We start from the raw sequence: 22,002 nt of genomic DNA on the forward strand, positions 1-22,002 counted from the left end.
CGTCTAATAGTCACCGCCCATTTCGCCCTTCCACAAATAAGTTCCACTTCTTATATATAAGCATATTTCAGTTCGCAACTAAGGCTAAACAATAAAAAAAAATCCATTTTGCAAATTTGAAATTTAAAAAAAATGATACATTTCAATATATTATTATGAAATCTGCCGTGTGAGTTATTAGACAGTGATAAGGAGGATACGATACCAAAACGTTCTGGTAATAATAACGCAGTTTATAAATGTTTAATTCAAAAGTCGTAAATAGACTTCTTCTGTTTATAACTTTTGATCTAATTTTCCTGGCCTATACAAGTTACATTTGCCATCGGTTTTTACGCACCTCAAGGTTCTAACTTGGGGCCTTCTGTATTCTTTTTTTGCAGCAAAAATCCTGTTTAACATAAATCGTTTTAACATGATGTACGCCACATTTTACGCGGAAAAACTACAATGTATTGACACTAAATGTAATGCACGAAGACATACAAACATGTATATTAATTCTATTTGCAGTATTAATAACACATTTTTAGCTTCTCTAATACGAAAATATTTGTTCAGGAGTTATATTTGGCACAAGATTCGCATTTATTTATCACGAAAAGTGCTATTAGATGACTTTTAAATACGTATGGCCTTGCTGTGTGTAGAAGCAGCAGGTGTGTTTATTTATATTTTTTGTCACATCACTGTTCTCTGGGAGAGTACAATACCCTCGCCCTTAATTCAGGGTCGAATTTTGGTGGCCCAGTGGTCCATTTCAATATTCCCATCTGATAAAAGCATAGGCAAATTGCTGGGTTTTTTTCAAAAGTTGTATATAAAATAATAATACGCCGTACCCTCTACCGCACAACTCCTAGTGAAGGCTTGTAATTTGACTGAAAAATCCATTGATATTGGACGATTTTGCTGCTTGTAAAAACTTGCAAGTACGCCGTACACAGAGCCTAACTATACGCCTTATAAAGAACACGAAACAATCTTGGCAATTTCCGGCCGTGCAGCTTATTTTTACCTGCTCCCATGAGGCGTGAAGGGGCCTTGCGAATGGCACATGAAATCTGGGAGAAATTCATGGCGGCCCGTAGAGGCATTTATCTAGGACCCGATTATACATGGTGTGAAGAAACTATGGAGAGTTTTCCTACCCCAAATTCAAGAATATTTTCTTCTACAAACATTTGCCTTTCTAGAATTCGTGACGAAACACCTAGTTCTCGACATAAAAAGTTATCTCTGAGGATCGAAATTTATACAGTGTATTATTTGGCGACAATCGTATTTTAACTCTTCAATGGCTACTAAAAATTGAGGTTATGTGAAGATACGATTATTGCGTCTCTCGATTCTATATCGGCATCGTGTTTTTCAAAAGTGAAACTCGCGAGATAACCAGATAAATGCGAACCTACAATCACGGCTAATAATAAACGCTGAACAGTGAACAAATTGGATTACTAAACCTCTTTGTAAAGCATTACTAATCCGCCCCAGGCAGTAACGCTACTTTAAGCAAGGCCGGGGTTCGTAAATTATCTTGACGCTGGCTAGCAATTAAACGAGAGAGCGTTCGTTAACAGAAAATAGTTGAATCGACACAGCCTTACATTGTACGCACCGGTACGAAAAATATGTATTAGCGAAAGTGTGAAATTAGTGAGGTTATGGCTCCGACAGCTGACAGAATGTGACATTACGATTGGATTAGTTACAACAAATATTGAATATTAAAAACTTTGTTTGAAAAAAATCCTTGGTGGGACGGCGTGTATCAACGACGGTTTAACACTCGGTTGTTTCAACTCGAATAAATGTCGATAACGCAACCGAACCGCCAATGGCCTTTGCCCATTGAAGTCATCGATTTAGTAGGTCGACTTTTTCAATTGGTATTTAATTAACTTATCGTCGTACTTTGTTTCTATTTATAAATGCACAATCGTCATTTCTACGTCTTTGTAAAGGCATTAAGAGAATACCATCGATACTAATGCCAATACGTGTTTCGTCAATAATTGATCATACGCCAACCGGATAACCCTTGGTCCAAAATATGAGGATTTAACCAGCACACTTTGAAACTTTCTATTAAATAAACAGTATCAAATCAATTGCCAAAATAATTTAAAAAATTTGAACTAAAACATCTTATATCCTAACGAAAAAAAGGAAGTCAGCATGACAGCTGACAGTTCAGAAAGAAACGAAAGAACAAACACTCTGGCCGTCCTTCAACAAGTCATTCAATATAAAACATCGAAGGAGTTCGTAAGAGTGTTGCTGAGAGTCCAGGAATGTTAATTCGACACCGTGGTGGAAGTTGATTTTTAGAACAAAATCATATTCATCTTAATGTCTTCGTTATTCGATATAATTGTCGCATTTGGGGTTCAGAAAATCCACGAGTGATTGTTGAGAAACAAATGTATCCACAACGTGTCACTGTCTGGTGTGGATTTTGGGCTGAAGGCATCATCGGACCATTCTTCGAAAATGCAGCTGATCAGACAATACCAGTTATGGTGCTGGTTATCTCACATGAAAATCCATGTTTGTGTGCCTAAATTGCAAGATATGGATGTAGACGACATGTGGTTTCAACAAGACAACAAGCCACATGCCACATAGCCCAAGAAACAAGTCAATTACTGCATGAGTCATTTCCTGGTAGTGTAATTTCCCGTTTCGGAGACTAGAATTGGCCGGCCAGATCATGCGATTTAACGCCGTTGGAGTTTCTTTGGGATTTTTTAAAGTCCAAGATTTATGCCAAGAAACCCACGACCATCCACGCCTTTTGATGAAATTCAGCCGCATTTATACAAAACGGTCATGGAAAATTTCGACAAATTTACAACTTTCAATTAAAAACCTATGCTTTCCATCAAACTTAGTTCCTGCCTGAATTTTGGGCCATATTAATAACGAAATATGCCTTGCGACTTTCACCAATAATAACTTTGATTCCTTGTTTTGTTAAACGGCAAGACAGGTAACTAATAGGAAACAATTGAACGGAAAAACCTATGACGAGGCATAAATCATAAATAGAAAACACCACGTACGAATTTCACTGAAAGAAGACTAATTATACACACCTATTATGCCCGCTATACCACGTATTTACATTGATAACGATAACATTAACTGAAGCAATATTTTATTTATCGATGTAATATAATCTTGAGCAAGTTCAGTGGTGAAAATGTGTACAAAGATAAGAAAAATAGTCGCTAAGGTGTCAGTTAAATACCAGGGACGTAACGAGATTTGCACAACCAGTAAATCATCAAAACTGCATGCGCCAAGACAATAAAACAACGACCAATCATGAGTGCAGGATAGAATCGCTACCCACGACACGGTACGAATCAGCTGACAGCCAGATTTATTTATAGCAGCCATGTAAGAGCCATGTAGATTCAAAAGGGAAAATTTCCCTAATCATGCTGTACAGAAATAATTCAGCCGAGAAATCTTTGTTTCCAAGATCCGGCTCTGGCTGTAGAATTTATTTGGAATTGATAGTCCGACAACCTGCACATTACCACAGAGTGAGATAAAAAAAAATAAACATACTCGAAGATCGTTGCGCAACTAGTCGCTCTAAAAATAAGCGAACAATTGTATTTGTATTTTTCTGTTGTCTCCTGCGGTATCAGGACCCGATGACAGCGGTTGAGAGAGGTCAGTTCTGAAAAAAAAATTGATGTGCATCCTGCAAGGTCAACCTGGTGCTAATGAAAACAACTGGCACCGCGCCATGATTGTTTATCCGTAAACCGTTTATGTGAACACGTAAAAAAAGACTTTGAATACGTTCGCTTCGCCAAACTCGGTGGCGTTCTTTTTTTTATTCTGCGGACGTACGTGTTGCGATGATGATTTCAAATTACAAATACCGAACTTGAAAAAGAAATAACGTAAAAACAAAACTGGTGTTTGATGGACGGCTATGGGCATGGATGGATCAAGGACATCAAGTGAGAAAAACGAGTAATTTGAGTTTTCGGGAATCGAAGTTGCCTATCTTTCTAATCCACTACAACATGCTTGAACAGAAGAAACAAAACTAAGTGCGTCTTTTTCGAATGGAGATATCTACTTCAACACTTGGATTTTGTTATGTTTTCTATGATTCATACAAAATGTTATAATGGGACACCTGTTTCTCATAAACATCATTTCAAAAGAATTCATGAAAATTTTTTTCTTTATTCAAATCGGCATTCAAAAGGTGTGACGTGTTTTTTCCGAAATATCAACAAATCTTTATAAATAATCACCCGTCACATGCGATTTGGGTTCTATTCTAAGGAATTCGGTATTGCTAAACTCATTTGGCAGAGCCTCAGCTGGTGAGTTAGCGAATTTTTGGTATTTTGCACCGAACAACAGTGTTGCAAGGCCTCCGGCGTCGTATTTTGAGAACTCGGGCTATTTGCGGAGCACGTGCTGCCCCGCGATGGTCGCGGACGCCACGTGGTGGACTTGGTGTTTCGCTTTCGACGGCTTTGGCAAGTGGCGGGCGTGTTGCACTGGTCTAATGTCTACGCGACCTAAATTCCACATTCCTCCAACTAGCGGTGTCTATTCTATCACATGTTTTACAGCGGAACGTTTTCGGCGGTGCAGAAACATTCGGGGGACGGATTTTCGTGGAAAAAAAAAGACAGGATAAACTAATTTAAAGTTACTCAATCGGAGAATGTATGTTAATGGGAAAATGAGTAACAGCCTAATTTCCAGCGTCCTAGATACATGCTCAGCCAAAAGCGCAATTTGTTGGACAAATCGGCCAATTTATTTTAACGTGAAAAATGCGACAATTTTTATAAATATACTTTCCTCATGATTTTTGAACAGCGAGAGGTTACAAAAAGCTAAATTGAATCGATTTATTTTCGTCCAGCTGGCCTTGAAGTATAAGCCCATTCGCTTCCAAACATCCGGTATATACAATTTCATTTACGCAGTCGTCCCTACTTCTCGAACAATTTATTGAGTCAAGAATAAATGCAAAAATGTCAGTCGAGTACCGTTTAAGACTTTCCAGACAAGTTGCCATCCTCGTACATTGAAAATATGCGCCCGACATCATCACATCGTTTTCCTCTTATTTCATTCTTACGATACCGCTGCGAGCAGGTAATATAGAGGCGATACGTGACAAATCGCTTTTCAATATCGGCCCTGAATAACAAAGTGACTCGCGGCCGTTTAGATATTTTCATCGGGTACAGTAGCGGTGTCTATTAATTTTTATTTGGTTGTGACAACGCGCCAAAGGCCACGTTTGCCCGTACCATTTCATGGTACTTCTCCATACCCGGCGATCGGGCGTGAGTCATCGAGATTCCTACCTTTAGCAATTTTGTGAAATACCAGATACAGCGCGTGTAACTGTGAAATAAATCGTACAAAAAATGAGGATTTTTTTTTTGGTACGTCAATAGTTTTTCGATAATAACGAAAATTTGGTCTATATCTTTCGATGCAATAGTCAATTGTTTTTATATTTATTTGAAATCGAAGAAAATATCCAAAAACCTTTAGCCTTTAGTAAAGGCTGTTTACCGTATGTCCTTGATAAAAGGGACAAGGGAAAGAATGCTACATATGCCTTTGATTCAAAGGTACTGTTTTAGATCATGCTTACTAGTCCCCGTTCAGGAGTGAAAAAAGTTCAAATTTAAGATAACTCAAAAGGGGTAAGAACTAGAAAGAAAAGTTTCTTATAAATATTGTGGAGTTAAAATTCTACATAAAAACTTTCTAGCACGTCTGTGTTGTCTTGAAAAACCTCTTTATTTCGGGGGTTGAAAAAAAATTACTTTCACTCATTGTTAATTGGCCTATTATGATAAACAAACATTTCATCCAAAAAACAATATATTTGCATCATAGGCATACATAAAAAAACCGTATTTCCATTGTTACAACGCTTCTTTCCCCACTTTTCCCACTTGCGCTTACATTTGTTTTTTTTTAATAAAAATTACATAAAATATGCGCCTGCACTGAATAAAAGTCTATGCAAAATTTATATTATTATTATTATTGTATATTATTAAGCATCGAAGCCAAAAAGTTGCGCTGTTACGAGTTTGCTTCAGTAGAGCAAATTTTTTCTGGATTACCTTCAGTACAACTCACATAATAAAAGTGTAGATCGAGGTCCGAAACATTTTCAAAATTGCAAAAATGTTTAAAAAATTTCAGAAAATAACTATTTTATCTGAGTTTTTTACTTACATCTTGGAACCTATGCATTTTAGAAGAATATTGAAGAGGAAAAATGCTTTAGAATTGAATTTTGCACAATACACTGAACGTTAAAAATGTGTAAATTTATTGCAGTTGTTGCAAAATAGCAATAATTGATGGAAAAGGCAAAACATTTTTTGCCCACAGTAAATTTTTAAAGTTAACACTTTTTTTTATTTTTAAACAATTAGATTACATTTATCAATTTGCAATTTAGTTTTTTTCAAAAATTATAATTTTAAAGTACTCGGAAAGACGCTTCTTTTAAAAAAAAGTTAAATTCCGTTTATTGTTTCTCGAGATATAAGCGGTCAAATTTTATCGGCATTTACCGTTAATTTATAAACAATTTAGCAATAACCTTTGATCCAGTGTCTTCGTTTGTCCGAGTTTATGCTGAAAATAATTTTCATATCCATAAGTTATCGGCAACGTAGATAAATCAGCGGAAAAGCTGTCGCTCGTACGCGCGATTACTAACTAAAAACAACGAAAAGTGGGGGAGGGGGACTTTCCGAATACTTTAAAATTATAAATTTTGAAAAAAACTAAATTGCAAATTGATAAATGTAATCTAATTGTTTAAAAATAAAATAAGAGTGTTAATTTAAAATATTTACTGTGACCGTTCTAATAAACCGATTTCAATTTTTCAAAAACCAATTGAAAGGTTGAGCGATCTATGTGAAAAAAATTTCAAGTATCTAAGATGCTTTATTTGAGGCTGTGCAAAATTTTGAAAATTCGAAATTACTTTTAAAATTTTTTTTCAAAAAATTATTTTGCGAAAACTATCGAACCGATTTTAATGAAATTTGGTGTGTTGTTTTATTATACTATAAAGTTTTTTACCAAAATTAGAACGCCCTTGGAGCAACTAAAACATTTTAAAAAATTATGAAAAAAATTATTTTTTTTTGCCATTTTTTCATCAATTATTGCTATTTTGCAACATCGGTAATAAATTTAAACATTTTTAACTTACAGCATATTGTGCAAAATTCAATTCTAAAACTTTGTTCCTCTTCAATATTCTTCCAAAATGCATAGGTTTGGAACCTATGGATATAAGTAAAAAATTCATATAAAACAGGTATTTTTAAATTTTTTTAAACATTTTTGCAATTTTGAAAATGTTTCGGACCAGATCTAGGTTTTGGCCGCATTTTTTATTTTTTCTAATATATTTGCCTGAGATATTATAATTTGGCTTCGATTTGTTGATCTTTGACTTAGTGTCACCTTCTGGATGTCATATTATTTTACGTCCTCAATTATCTCACATCCGCTTTTACGTCACAATTACTGATTATAGCAGACGTAAAGTAATTAAGTTTGTGAAGCATCTGTGGACACAAAATAAAAGTAAAGTAATTTGTTTTCCAGATATGTCATTAAACTACATTGAGGATGATAGAACATAGAAAATTCATGGTTTGCACTCAATGGAATTGCAAACCAACATTTCGTATGAGCGAATATGACTTTGTTTTAAAAAACAAATTCCTATTTCCTTAGAAGTTATCGTCGAAAACCAGGCAAAACCTCGAAAAACAATGGTCTTTGTCCGATATCGGCGCACAATGCGGTATAATAGCCTCAAAAACATGTCTCTCAAGGTCGACTATATTTTGCCCGAGATAAACAAAAGTAAAAACAAGTTATTAATATCTAGGTACACAGAGCCGCGCCATAGGTTGCGATCATGCGGAATGGGATTAGTGCAATTTGATTATTGGAGCGAATAAAAGTCGAAGCCATCCTGGTGGATTTGTTTCCTGGGACATTTATTGAATGCAATGTTATAGAACGACACATTAAAATCCACAAACGTCACAATGGCGAGGAAAAAATGTTTACAACATTTTACTTCGCGAAAAATACTTTTTGGAGACCCTTTTTGTTCCACATGTAAATTCACAGAATTAAACCCAAAGACTGTAAATACGACAACAACCTCATCATTTTGGTAAATGATTTTCCGCGTCCCTGCAGAATCACCGCTTTGAAGTTCCTTTGCAGCACATTGTGCAACATTAAAACGAGTTTTCGAAACCTTGCACACGTTTATCCACAACAAAGCCCAAAATAAGCGCGCAATTTGTTTATCAATAAGTATCTCTCCGTAAACATCCCGAGCCAAAACAAGTGGCACATCAAAAACAACTTAATAAAGTACCACCGACGTTATTCCCCCGAAATCCGCTATTTATTTTGATTGGAATTTGTTTTGCACTTTTTCCGTTTCGAGCGATCCTACGTAGGCTGCGCAGCCTCACATGCGGGTCCTGCCTAGCAATCTAGTAGCACACATGTAACAATGCAATGTCATTTTTAGGACGCGGGGCTCGAAAATAATTCATAAATCGCGGTCGGCGCGATAATTGCGCGCCTCGAAACAAGTGAACCGTTTGTCCGGCAAGGTGGAGTCACGGCCACCTCGAATTAAGAAAAGAAAAAAACAATGAGACCCGGCCGTTAGCTCCTTCCACTTCCGTTGACCCCCGGGTTCCCTGGCAAGCGCGTGCTGTGAACTTGGCACATAATCGCCATGGTTTTATTTGGCGCGCGGATATAAAAAACCGTTTTCCGAAAAAAAGCGGGCGGTGCCCCAAAAAAAAAAACTAAAGTCACGATTTCTGATAAGATCGTTTCGTTGACTGTTACCAACACTTTGTGGTCTAATTATTACTGTCTTACTTGCAATAATTTAAGTAGAGATTCTTTAATATCTCGTGAGCCGCGAAATGCGCGAAAGGCGTGGCGTATCCCCATAATTCTTCTAATAAGCACGTTGTGAAAACATTGACTCAGAACTAGACCATGTGCATCATTACAAGTAGACATGAACTAAGGCGCTCGGGCATCAATAAAGTCAACTGGCGAACGTTCGTTATATATATTTTTATTGCTTAAATTAAAATAATATAGAATAGGGCATTTTATTATGATATTAGTAATCGGATCAAAGGCTTGTTTACGCTAGAGCTCGAGAGAGACTGTGAATAATAGGTGTAATGTTTTTAGGACGTAGAATAATTTAGGCGACGGTCGGAATTATGTTTCTGCGCATATGAAGGTCAAAGCTCATAAGATTTTAAAACAACTCTACCTACATTATATTTAATCGTTAATATGTGTCTGTAATCTGTGTAGCTAAACCGATTTTTTCATCGACTAGCAATTTTCTGTGAATAACGGTAAAAAAAAAATGAACGGATACTTACCGCATGTAGATGTTCCAGGGCTAATATTATTTCTCCTATATAAATTCGAACTTCGTCTTCTGTGAAGTGGTCTCTTTGGTATAAATGGGTGAACAGTTCCCCACCGGCTACGTAATCTGGAAAAAATTGGGTCGATTAATTCCTCCATGGTTTCACCCACATACAAGGTATACTTATTAAAAATGGATGAAACCAAGGACATTTAAATAAAGGGGACTTATTTATTTACATTTCTAGATGAAGCCTGGTCTATTCACAGTCTAATTGTATCATTGTTGTCAGCTGTATAATTATACTGGAAATGTACTTAATATTTTTATCGCAATTTTCATCACAATTGTGAAAATTATTATTATAGGATAGTATTATTAAGTTATGCATACAATATTGTTAAATTCTGTACATATTAAACTATTTTTCATTTTTCATATTTGCCATGTTTGAAGACTTGGCAACTACGCAATAATTTGTAGCGTGTTCCTCGTTCGTTCTGCCGTGGTTGGCAGAATATGGCGTCTCTTGTTAGAAAATAGTTGTGATTTTAGTAAGTGAAACGTGATTAGTGTTTATACATGTATTTTGGATAAACTTTTAAGGTGTGAATATGGTTAGACAGTGCAGAATTTGTAAGAAATTGGATTATAAACATCCACATCAGCTATCCTTCCACAGGTAAGCGTGCTTGAAGGTGACTTTGGAATGTATATGCAACTGTGGCCATTGTCGTGCGTGTGGGTAACTTTTATTTGAATAACGGTAAAATTTTATAAAACTGACTTGGTATTTTTTTAAAATTTTTGCTGAAATAGTAAGAAAACAATAATATGAACCACGTTTGGCCATTAAAATCAAAGGAAAATGCTGCACCACAAATAAGTTACAGACATTATTTATATTTAATATATTTATAGGTATTTCAATGTTATCCCTTATACCCAACATTACAAATTTTAATCATTCATCATTTTCATTTTCCTCTACGACAAAAACCTTTTCAAAAATATATTTACAATTTTACTAAATGCACGAGCATAAAAACTGAATAAATACAACAGCAAAAATATGGTGGTGGTTCACTTATACATAAAAATACCGAAGATGCAATCAACTGAAAGTTGCATTCATTCAACCATTTGATGTTCTCCTTTGGGAATATATTTTTATGTCTCACTGAAAATTTGCCTCAGTATTCTAAAAGTGAAATGTGAACGTTTTTAGGATGCTTGGGGATGGTGCAACAAGAAAGAAATGGTTACAGTTATTGGGATTCCAAGAAGTTATAAAAATATTATATATATTTATTATAAAAATACTGAGTAGCTGTTGAAATATATTGACTTGGGACTATAAAATATTTTATTTTGACCCATTCAAAATGTACGACATTGGAGATGTAATCGTGCGCATCAGTTGGATGAAAATAAAGCCCTCTGCTTTCCCCTTGTCTAGCTTCACCCAACATATGAGATAGACTGTGACATGGATAGTCCCCTTTATTTAAATGTCCTTGGATGAAACCTGTAATGAAACACAAAATGAGATACCTAAAAAATTCTTACAAATGTAGGTGTTCGCAGGGTAATTTTTACAAAAAAAAAAATCTGTGACATTTCTAGGTTTTCCAGGTAGATTTATATTTCAAGTTCGCGAATAGGCGAATCGATAGAGCATTAAATCAGTGATTTTGTGACAAAAATACTAGTGGCAAACTATCTGCTTATACAGGGTGTTTCAGAAAGACCTCCCTCAGGGGGTGATAGTACGACAAAAAATAAGAATTGTTTGTCTTATGAACTATATCTCTTATCTCCTCTTATTTTCGAGATACAAAGCGACAAAATAAAATATTTTGAAACAGTTCAATTAAAGCCTTTTTTCTCGAACACCGTCCACATTAGGAAGTTCTAACAAGAATACATTATTTTTAGAAAATAAAATTGTACATTAGAAATTAGAGCCCGAATGGAAAAACCTAACCTTAAAAAAATTAGAACCTAAAATGTAATAGGAATGTAGCGTAACTAGTGCTCTCTATGAAATAACCAAAAAATAATTCGACCAGCGTATTTGGCGTCCTTAAAAACCCCGGGATACCAAATTTCATAAAAATATTTGGCACCGTTTGGAAATTTTCGTAAAAATTCTATTTAAAAAATTTTAATTTGTCGCTCTGCATCTCGAAAACAAGAGGAGATAGACATATAGTTCATAAGACAAAGAATTCTTATTTTTTTGTCGTACTATCACCCCCTGAATTTACTGGAGGTCTTTCTGAAACACCCTGTATATGTTTCCTACTCCAATTTACCATTAACTACTTTTTTATAAACATTTTTACGGAAAAAACGCATTTTTTTAAATTTTTTTGATTATAAAAGCTAAACTAACGAAGCAATCTGAATGCTACAAAGAGACAATTTGTAGAAAATCGAAATACGAACAAAATGAGACTAACAATATTCAAAATTATATACCTACATATCCATTGCCCCTCATCTCCCGATCTTCCCCCAGTACGCGCGTACGGCCGTTTTTGAGCAAGTTTGGAAGAATTTTTGACTTATTTCGCATCATTTTATCGGAAAATTCAAATTGCAATTGTGCCAAAACTAATGGTCTGACAGCACCTGCTTTGTGCACACTTAAAGTACATGTAATTCACTACTTTTATGCACAAAATCAGCTGTACAACTTAAAAAATGGGAGAGTAATGAATTTAAAGAAAAACGCTAAATTTTCCGATTTTTCCGGATTTTCTTCGTTCCTAATTACCCGATCGGATCGATCGAGCTCTCGTTTTATTCATATTTCGATTCTCTACAAATTGTCTCTTTACAGCATTCAGATTCCTTCGTTAGTTTAGGTTTTATAAGCAAAAAACTAAAAATTGCGTTTTTTGAATACAAATTATCATAAAAAATTACAGGGTGTTAGCCAGGATAGAAAATAGAATACATTAAAATAAACAAAAAAAACCTAAACTCCATTTCCGAAAAAAAAATTATTAAAATCTCCAACTTGACGTACAAAAGTTCGATTAATTAAGGGAATATTGACATAACTGCGTGGATAGAATATCATAAAATACAATGTTTATCACTTTTTGGAACGTATTTATGCTTAATTCTAAAAAATAATTAGCGTTGTAATAAATTTAAAATTCTATAAAATTCATTTAGAGCAATGCGACAACGGCGCGATGGTTAAACACGAGGTACTAAACTGTCCAGCAATACGCAATTCAGTTGGTATCTGGAATTGGACCGTGTCTGAGTGTTTTTTGCGTACCACTATTTCCTTTTCTTGAGGTGTTTTCCAACGAGTGCGCGAAAATTGTACTCAAATTACTGAATTAGCTTTTTAGGAAGTAAGTAAATTATTTTTAATACGTACGATTATTTGGATGACGTGAATCTTTGGGTATTTTAATTACATATTTTTCAAATTCATAATTTGAAGATATTCACAATTACTAAAATTCGAGATAAAATTTAAGCACAAACACTACAAAATCAATACATTTTATTTTATTTATTTAAAAACTGGAAAACAATTGTCTTGAAATTTAGTAACCGTTTTACAATAATAGTTGTTTACATTTTTTCCGTAGGACACGTCTGCCGCGTTCACATATGGTATACATCAGCTGTGTAGCGTTAGGTTAAGCGCTGTTATCACGTTGTGATGAAACTTGACAATATTGATACTCGCTTACTTTTTAAATCATCGCCATAACCGATATCTTTTTGTCAGCATCTCCAGCATAACTATTTAACAAAGCATGATTATTTCAAAACATACAGTGGCTGTTATGTTATGTTATAAACAACTTCCTTTTTCTTCTAATCATTTTGCTTCTCTGGATACCAAATCAGAACAATCTAGATATACGGAGACGTAAAATTTATAAGGAAATATATTTAAGAATTTTATTAAACTAATAAATGCCAAAATAATGTCCGGATGCCTTCCTTTTGCACAAATTGTGAACAATAACGAAAGTAACACATTTTTTATCACGTGGACGACGATTTGTCGGAATTGTCCAATATTACAGGTTCCTATTTTAGGAAATGCTCAACATTTACCGGCAACGACTTTCTCTAAACCTTGCAACAAGATACGTTGCATATATTTCAATTTTAATTACCCAACGCTGCACAATTCGCGATATTTCGAACACGTAATCCTCAAATAAACTATTTACCATTGCTATAATCTGGGCAAACCACGTCTTAAAAACGTGTCGCCATGGAATTTTAATGGAAAGAAGCGCCGTTGTACACACGTTATTTACCTTTCCCAGTACTTGATTTGCGTCAAAGCGGAAAATATAATTAAGAGGAGGAGAACGAAGTAATAATTCGGACTATAAACGAGCCGTAAACAAATTCTGAATAACAAATTAAATCACAAACAAATTCCAAGGGAATTGTAAACAAGTTTTTCGTATGGGGCCAAAAGTCGGGTTCGGTGAATTGAAAATTCAATTCTAGCGTCGAAATTATCATCGACACACTACCAAGAATGATACTGGATCCAGCGTTAATAGTCCAATTTTACGGCTGGCTCGTAAAGCTCGCGATTTTGTTTATTTTTAGCAAGGCTAAGCGTGTATACCGTTATCCAAGGTCAACGGTTTTATCATACAATGTTGAAAGTGCTAGGAATTGTCGGTTTATCTGGTGGCACCGTGAAATCGGCTTGATTACGTACAATTCGCACAGAAAAGGACCGTTCGATCGGCGTGTGGGAACATCAACATTGGTGAAAACAAAAAAAAAAGAACAGAGTTTCAAGGAGGCTTTGGTAGTTGGTTTTTTGTTGTCAACAGAATTTGAAGTGATTGGAATATAGCCCAGGCGACGGCGATCCAAAACATTGTGACTGTGGTCATTTTCCATAAACCACAAATACCGAACTGGAGCTGTTTTGTACTGTAAATTTCAATTAGAAAAAAAGTTATCTCTTGCATTTTTTTAGTAAACTGCAATAAAACCGAGATATTGAAGAAAACCAAATACTTTTTGCGAAGTAAATTGTTAATAAGATTTTTTCCTCACTAGGTGGCGTTTGTGCATTGTAATGCGTTGTTCTGTAGAATATTTGTAGCGGATTTGTGGAAGAAATTTTGTAAATGTAAAATTGCTACATCTGAACCCCTGCCTACTGGACTAATATGGCGAAGAGGGCGCACTGGGCGACTGGGTAATAAATCTCAGTTGTTGACAAATTGCCTAGCAGTGCAGTGCAGCAATGCGGCGCATTTGGTGTGTGATTCAGGTAATTTTAATTTATTAAAGGCACCTTTTATTAATAATTCATATTACAATTGCGAAAGGGAGAAATAAGGGGGATATTTTGTTTACTAATATGGCATTTTGGTGACCTTTTGAAAAGGAACAAAACGAAATGTACCATCGATATAATAAAATTGTTCGAGGATATAAATAATTAAAATATGTTGTTGGTCAAATGAACATATAACAGACATTTTCTACACTTTATATAAAAATTATTATAATTTTTTACCTTTAGCAGAACAGTTTTTTGTGGACGCCTATGAAACTCATTAAATTTTATTGCTAGGCGTTTTTATACATGTTCAACTGACTTCGGAAAGACTATACCAAAATAAAGTACCGTTCTTTCTTCACCTTTTCAGTTTACTTACATTAATCTGGTCCAGACTGATTTAACTTAGAAAAATAGTTATTTTCAACAAGCTCTGAAGTGGTATGTACAGGGTGATCAGTTAAGGCTACAGGCCATATTTCGGACACTATTCATGCTACAACTTTGAGTTTAACAATCTATTATCAAATATGGGCAAAAAAGAGTTGATTTAAAATAGTTTTAAGTACTTAACTTCATAGCATTTGCCATGATATTACACAAAATTATCCACATTTCCAAATATGTAGCATAAATTGTAGGGTGGAAATTTACTTTTTATAATCCCAGATTTATTTTAATTGCGTATAATCAACTCAAACGTTAAATTATCTGTTCAATGATGTATTTCAAAATAATGACACGCTGTCCGATTTCTCAAAAACATTAAATGCAACCCTATAAATTTGTTTGTTTGTGTGATTCAACATGTCCTCTTTCTTGCCGTTGTTATGGTAAATAGAAAAAAATTGGAACAAAATTTTTAACCTTACATTTTATGTAACACATTTGGAAACATTGATGATTTCTTGTAAGAGCAAATAAAATTAGGAACTTCTTATTTTTGATCACCTGTACAATTTTGTGAAATATTGCAACACACCGCAAAAAATCATCTTAAAGAAGCCATAATAAAAAAACAACTTTATAAAACAATTTTAATAAGAAAGAGTTACACATTTTACAATAAATATATACAAAAATGTATAAAGTACAATCTCTGTAACCCAAATTGGGGAAATTGGATTGTCTGGTCGGATTACCGAATATTATAAACACATAAACACATAAAACAAGTAAAAATAACACTTATTTGATACAGAAATAGTCAATCAAACAAAATTATTCTACCATCACATATTTTCTACAGTGTAGGAAAGCACCGATGGTCTATCAGAAGTTACGTGAGAGCGATAAAGTAAGCCATAGAAATCCATGTGATAGACAAGGATGGCTACTACTTTGTCGCTCTCACGTAATTTCAGATAGACCATCCGTACTTTCCTACCCTGTATGTGTATATGTACACGCACATACTCGACTGGTCACAGCTCAATTTGGTCAGGTTTCGTCCACAAAAATGGTCCATCTTCACGTGATTACGCCTACTTCACTATTTTCATTGCCTAACAGCAGTCACGTCTGTACGTTCTTCAAAATTAACACTGCTAAAAAGCTGTTTCAGCTACTCGCGGCCTCGACAGCGACGCGTTGATATTTCTTTTTTGAATATCACTACGGTAGACCATTTGAATAGGAACTCCAATTTTCGAAAAATATTTCTTCCATTCGCTTTGCGATTCGTACCTCTGACCGATATCGCTTTGGGCGTACACTTTTTTAATCTCGACTGTGCCATTAGCAACTTGAAAGTGGCAAGTCGAGTAAGAAGCGTTTGACATACTTCTTTTGGTTCTAAACATTTTGTTTTGAGTTTGGGGGATATATGACTGATCCCTTAAAAGATCTAAACTGATACTATATTAAATTCTGCTAGGTGATGCTTTTTATATGTACTTATTAAGAAAATCCGAAAACGCCAAATTTATCTTCTGAGAAATTTAATACGAGTTAAATTGTTATGGATTCAAACAATATTCTAAATTGGGCGAATTGTGAATACGAAAAATACATTTTAACTACTTCCTACATCATCATCAAAACTTAACAATCGCCAAAATTGATTTCTACAAGTTAATACGAATTAAATTGGCGTCAATTGGAAGAGTCTTAAAAAACAACTTGTCAGTGGAATATTGTATGTACGAGTATATGAATATAAAAAACATTTTAATCACTACCTACTGGAAAACACTGCCGGGATTTTTTTGCACAAATTTAATTGGGTAAATTCGATAAATGGGTGGTAATTTTCCACATTTTTTCTTTTTCAAATCAGGCTATCAATATGTTATAGAACACATTAAAATACACATGTTCCACATAGTGAGGCAAATATTTTATTAACAATTTACGAAGAAAAAAGGTGTTTTTATTTGATTTTCTTCAATCTCAGTTGGAACGCAAATTTTCTGCAACAAATTTTAAAGTGTAAGTGTATGGAAAATGACTACAATTTATTAATTTTAACCACGTCTAAATAAAAAAAAATAATAATAATTTACTCGACCTTCTCAACACATTTTCTGACAGGGAAATTGCAGGCGAACGTTGAAGAGAAACGTTAACAATATGAAAAATACTAAATTGTAATAGCCTTACATCCCAAAACAATTATTATCCTTATATATTTGTTTTCATTAACAAATAAATAAAAAAATATTAATTCATGTGTCTAGGTAAAAGGATCTATTTACTCCTTGTCATTCACTACATATTAAATACGCCATAAAAACTAGGTTAGTGACCAAATAATACGGTAGGTCAGCGGTCCTAAACGGGGTTTTAATAATGGTTTAAATATATTATTTTCCACGTAAATACGCATTTTAATTTTTTTATCACTTATTCGTATTCTCATTTTCCTTACCTCCCTTAAAATTAATGACATTATGACTGAATCACCCTGTACACATTCATAAGGAAAACTTTTTTACAGAAACCACATTATTTTGAACAGTTTCTTCTGAAGTACGAAGATATACAACAATAAACTGTCCTTTTCAAACTGTCGATATACTCCAAGATGGTCGACGTAAAACTTATTTCTTTCGCCGGAACGAGGATAAGGTAGATTTTTTATCTAAACATTTGAACGAATGTTCTAAATCACTTTTAATATTTCAAGAGTGTCTCCAAGTCCAAGACCAGCTCCTGTATCCAATCCGAACTGGATTGTGCAAACGTGAATGTCGAAACGTTGTAATTCTTTATCTGCGGCCTGGCAAAACAATGTACAATCTCGTAAAAGGGAACGAACTTGACACAATCTCGCTTTTAACGCTGGCACTTCGAGTGAAAGCACACAATTTCGCCACGCGGATTGCATTAGAATGAGAGCCACCTCCCCCTCGGCCAGCTTCAAGAAATGTGTTAAATTCAAGGAGATCACCACATAAAAAAATTGATTTATGTCGAACTCATTTTGTATTACTGATGTCAAGGCTATGGCTATTGAAGCATCTGTCTTGACTGGAACACCCCGAATGGTGTACATGGAAAAAAAATAGCTTTGATCAAAAACTCATGTATTACCATACCGGTAAACTTTTTCATTTAACTGAACAATTTTTCTTGTTAGATTTATGGTCATATAGTGAAAAAATCAGTCGGAAAATTAAATAAATGATCTACCTTCAATTTTATGCTTTATGCTAACAAGATTATTCGTGTGAAGTTGATTTACTTGTGCACATACAAATGTAAGAGATGAACACATACTTGACATATATAAAATGGCAAACATGAGGTTTTATCAAATATCGCACGTATATATTGCATTTTTGCAAAAAATATTAGCAGTATTTACCATTGTCGATTAAAATGTTTTTTCTTCCATCTACAAATATATTTGTCCAACAAATTGCTATTTAATATACTCCCAATTGACGCCAATTTAAATCGTATCAACTGCCAGAAAATGAATTTGGTGTTTACCAAATTTTATTAGCGATAAGGAAAACAATCAGTATCTGCACAGTACTTCCTAGTAAATGGTTCTTCATATTTGTTTTTCAGAATAATAATCGAACCTAATTTAAATAATTTGGGGCTTCTAAGATCTATTAAATACATGTACATATAAAAAGCGCCACCTAACGTTATCTAATACAGTATCGATTCAGATCTCACAAGAGAATCAGTTACGCCCCTTCAAATTCGGAAGAAAAAAATGTTTAGTACAAAACAAAACACGTCAAGTGCTCCTCACATAAGCTGTCACTTTCAAGTTGCCAAGAATACTGTCGAGATTGAAACAGTACGTCTGCAAAGTGCCACAGTTCAGAGGAAGAAACCGCAAAGTGAATGGAAGAGATCTTCAAATAGAATGGTTTGCTTTCATGGAGCTAGAGAAAGAAGTACCAATACGTTAGTGCAGACGCTGCTAGAAGCCGAAACAGTTTGTTAGCAGCGATTTACTTTGAACAATGAAAATATGGAAGGTGATAAAGTATAGAAGATGAAGCTTGGCCAGTCTTGAGTACATGAAGAACCAGTAAAAATCAGGTGAAGAATCATTTCATAAATACTAGTCAATAAGATATTGTTCCATTATGACAATTCAAAAAGCTGTATCCGATTTTCTATGTACTAGTCAATGATAAATATGTACATAACTAGATATTAATAAAAAATTTTATATAATCTTCTTTTTCTGATCACTTCACTTTATACTCAATTATTAATGTTCCTAGATTTGTTTTAACTAACCAAATTTGGACAGGACATAGCTAATACGATGCGAAACATCGCGTTAATGTTAAAAATGTTGTCACCGCCGTTCTTGGTGCTGAAAATTCGAAATATTTGGAATTATTCAAATTCCGTGGCTGAAAACATACATAGGTATTGAATTTTCGAAACCGAGAGAGGAAACTAAATGTGTACAGGACATAGCTAGTACCATGCGAAACATCGCCATATTTTTAAAAACTTCACATATCATAAAAACCAGTATACACAAAATAAACAACAATTGATAAAAAAAATGATTAAAAAATTACATTTTTAAAAATGAAAAAGGAGTCTATCAAATTGATTTACACTAATCACGTCATTAAATTAAAATTTTTGTAGCTTCCACTAATCCTCCGTTTAATTCTATACATTTTTCATAACGTTTTTTTATATTTTACAATTGTTCATATTATTTTTAAGCAACGTTATTTTCTGGAATATCTCGTAATATTTTTTTCAGAAAATTCTTCACAACGAACTGAATTATAGTTGTAGAATCCAATGGCTTTTTGAATAAAAAAATTATAAATGTAATTATTTTTGTTTAAAAAGATAATATTTGTAAGTTTTGGCATAATAACCACGAAATAATAATAATTTGACAAACTTGGTGTTTATTTTATGTATACTGGTTTTTATGGTTCTTATTAATAATTATTAAATCAGTGTTTGTTATATAATTTTGTTTCCCTTTGGGTTCTATTCGGTTTTTATACTACAATAAGTTCACCGACAACACTGGTGATGCCGATATTGTCATAACTTTTTTAGGGGCAAACTTTTTTTCGCAAAAATTGTTACACATGCATTTGAGGGGTTCCTAAATCCAGTGGTGTAGTCATATTTTTTATAAAAAAATCGCTAACAAAATTTTGCTATTTTTCACTTAAAAAAAATTCATAGTAGGCATTGAAAATCAAAATTTCGTCATCAAATTTTGCATCAAGATCTTTTGGAGATCTATATTTAAAAAAAAAACCGGTTCAAATCGGTCCATAATCAACTTTTTTATGCGAGTGTTTCCATTCTTAATGGGTCACCCTGTATATACATATATATTGAATTTTCGAAATCGAGAAAGATGCACTAACCAAATTTGGACAGGACATAAGCTACTTTATACTCAATTATCAATGTTACCATCAAGTAAGGTACCTAGAAACATGCGTCTGGAAAAATTGTTCGCGAATTGGTGGCCAAATTTCGCGAAACTGGCTCCGTTCATAACAAAAAGAGGCAGATTGAAAATCCGGTACTAAATGAACCTACGGAAATAGCGGTATTGGGGCAAGTGGCAATGGATTGTACGCTGAGTACAATGCAATTGGCTACTGCGACAGGAGTGAATCGTACAAGTGTCCAACGAATATTAAAAAAATACAAATTTCATCCTTATAAGATTCGGCTAGTGCAAGAGCTAAATGAAGACGATTTTGATCGTCGTTTGCAATTTTGCGAAATAATGACTGAACGAGCGATAAACGATAATTTCCTCTTTATGGTTTAGTGAATCGCCATAATTGTCGTTACTGATACCAATCCAAGGATTTTCCATGAGACACACTCCCAACACCCCCAGAAGTTGAATGTATGGGCAGGTATTTTTGGAAATTCCATTGTAGGTCCTTTTTTCCTTCCTGGAAATTTGACAGGCGATATGTACTTGGATTTACTACAAAATGTCATCGACCCAGCTCTAACAAATATCATAGAGGACGACCCTGCTTACAATGAACACGAACTGATTTTCCAGCAAGACGGAGCTCCTCCACATTACTCGCTCAATGTGCGCAATTACCTAAATGAGACGTTTCCAGGACGCTGGATAGGACGAAGAGGTGCAATTGAGTGGCCCCCTCGGTCACCCGACTTAAATCCTTTAGATTTCTTTCTCTGGGGGCACATTAAAAGCAAAGTTTACAGCACTCCACCTGATACCTTGGAAGATCTGCCAGGACGAATCATTAATGTATGTCGCGAAGTAACACCGCAAGTGCTCCAGAATGTTCGACAACGGTTTGAAGACAACCTGTATCATTGTATGCAAGTTGGCGGACAACATTTTCAGCATTTACTTGACTAATACCGTAAGTTTTGAAGTAAAATTAAATCGATTTTCGCATTTCTCGTCAAAAATATTGTTCGTATTTTCAAAGCTGCATATTTTCTAAAATAATGAATAGATTTTCAAAAAGTAAGAATCGATGTATACATAATTAAAAGCCCTTTCTAATGACCCCCCACTTGACCCCCATTCCCATTTGAAAAAATTTAGGGGATAGCACCCCCACTTAGGGGGTTGAAGATTTTGGTATGCTTTTTGAGCCAAAAGTTGTCCCCCTCAGAAACAAATTTGACCTGTGTTTGGATTTTGCCGAAAAGTTCTTTACTACCCTGTAATGCCTTGCGGTACGTTTTCGATGGGCTACCCTGTATACATATGAAAATATAATTCTATATACATCTCATAAAA

The 22,002-nt window shown here is 34.4% G+C and overlaps 1 protein-coding gene across 3 annotated transcripts in view; it reads right to left on the bottom strand.

Annotated features, from left to right (window-relative positions):
• LOC108908295 (ribosomal protein S6 kinase alpha-5) overlaps positions 1-22,002 on the bottom strand; it is a 114,013-nt gene that overhangs the window by 35,166 nt on the left and 56,845 nt on the right. For all 3 annotated transcript variants that reach the window (XM_018712310.1, XM_018712309.2, XM_018712311.1), the window contains exon 4: positions 9,498-9,613. In XM_018712310.1, coding sequence (XP_018567826.1) covers positions 9,498-9,613 — 116 coding nt within the window. The remainder of the gene's footprint in view (positions 1-9,497; positions 9,614-22,002) is intronic.

This window comes from Anoplophora glabripennis, unplaced genomic scaffold (assembly GCF_000390285.2).
Source record: "Anoplophora glabripennis isolate ALB-LARVAE unplaced genomic scaffold, Agla_2.0 scaffold18, whole genome shotgun sequence".
NCBI classification, from domain to species: domain Eukaryota; kingdom Metazoa; phylum Arthropoda; class Insecta; order Coleoptera; family Cerambycidae; genus Anoplophora; species Anoplophora glabripennis.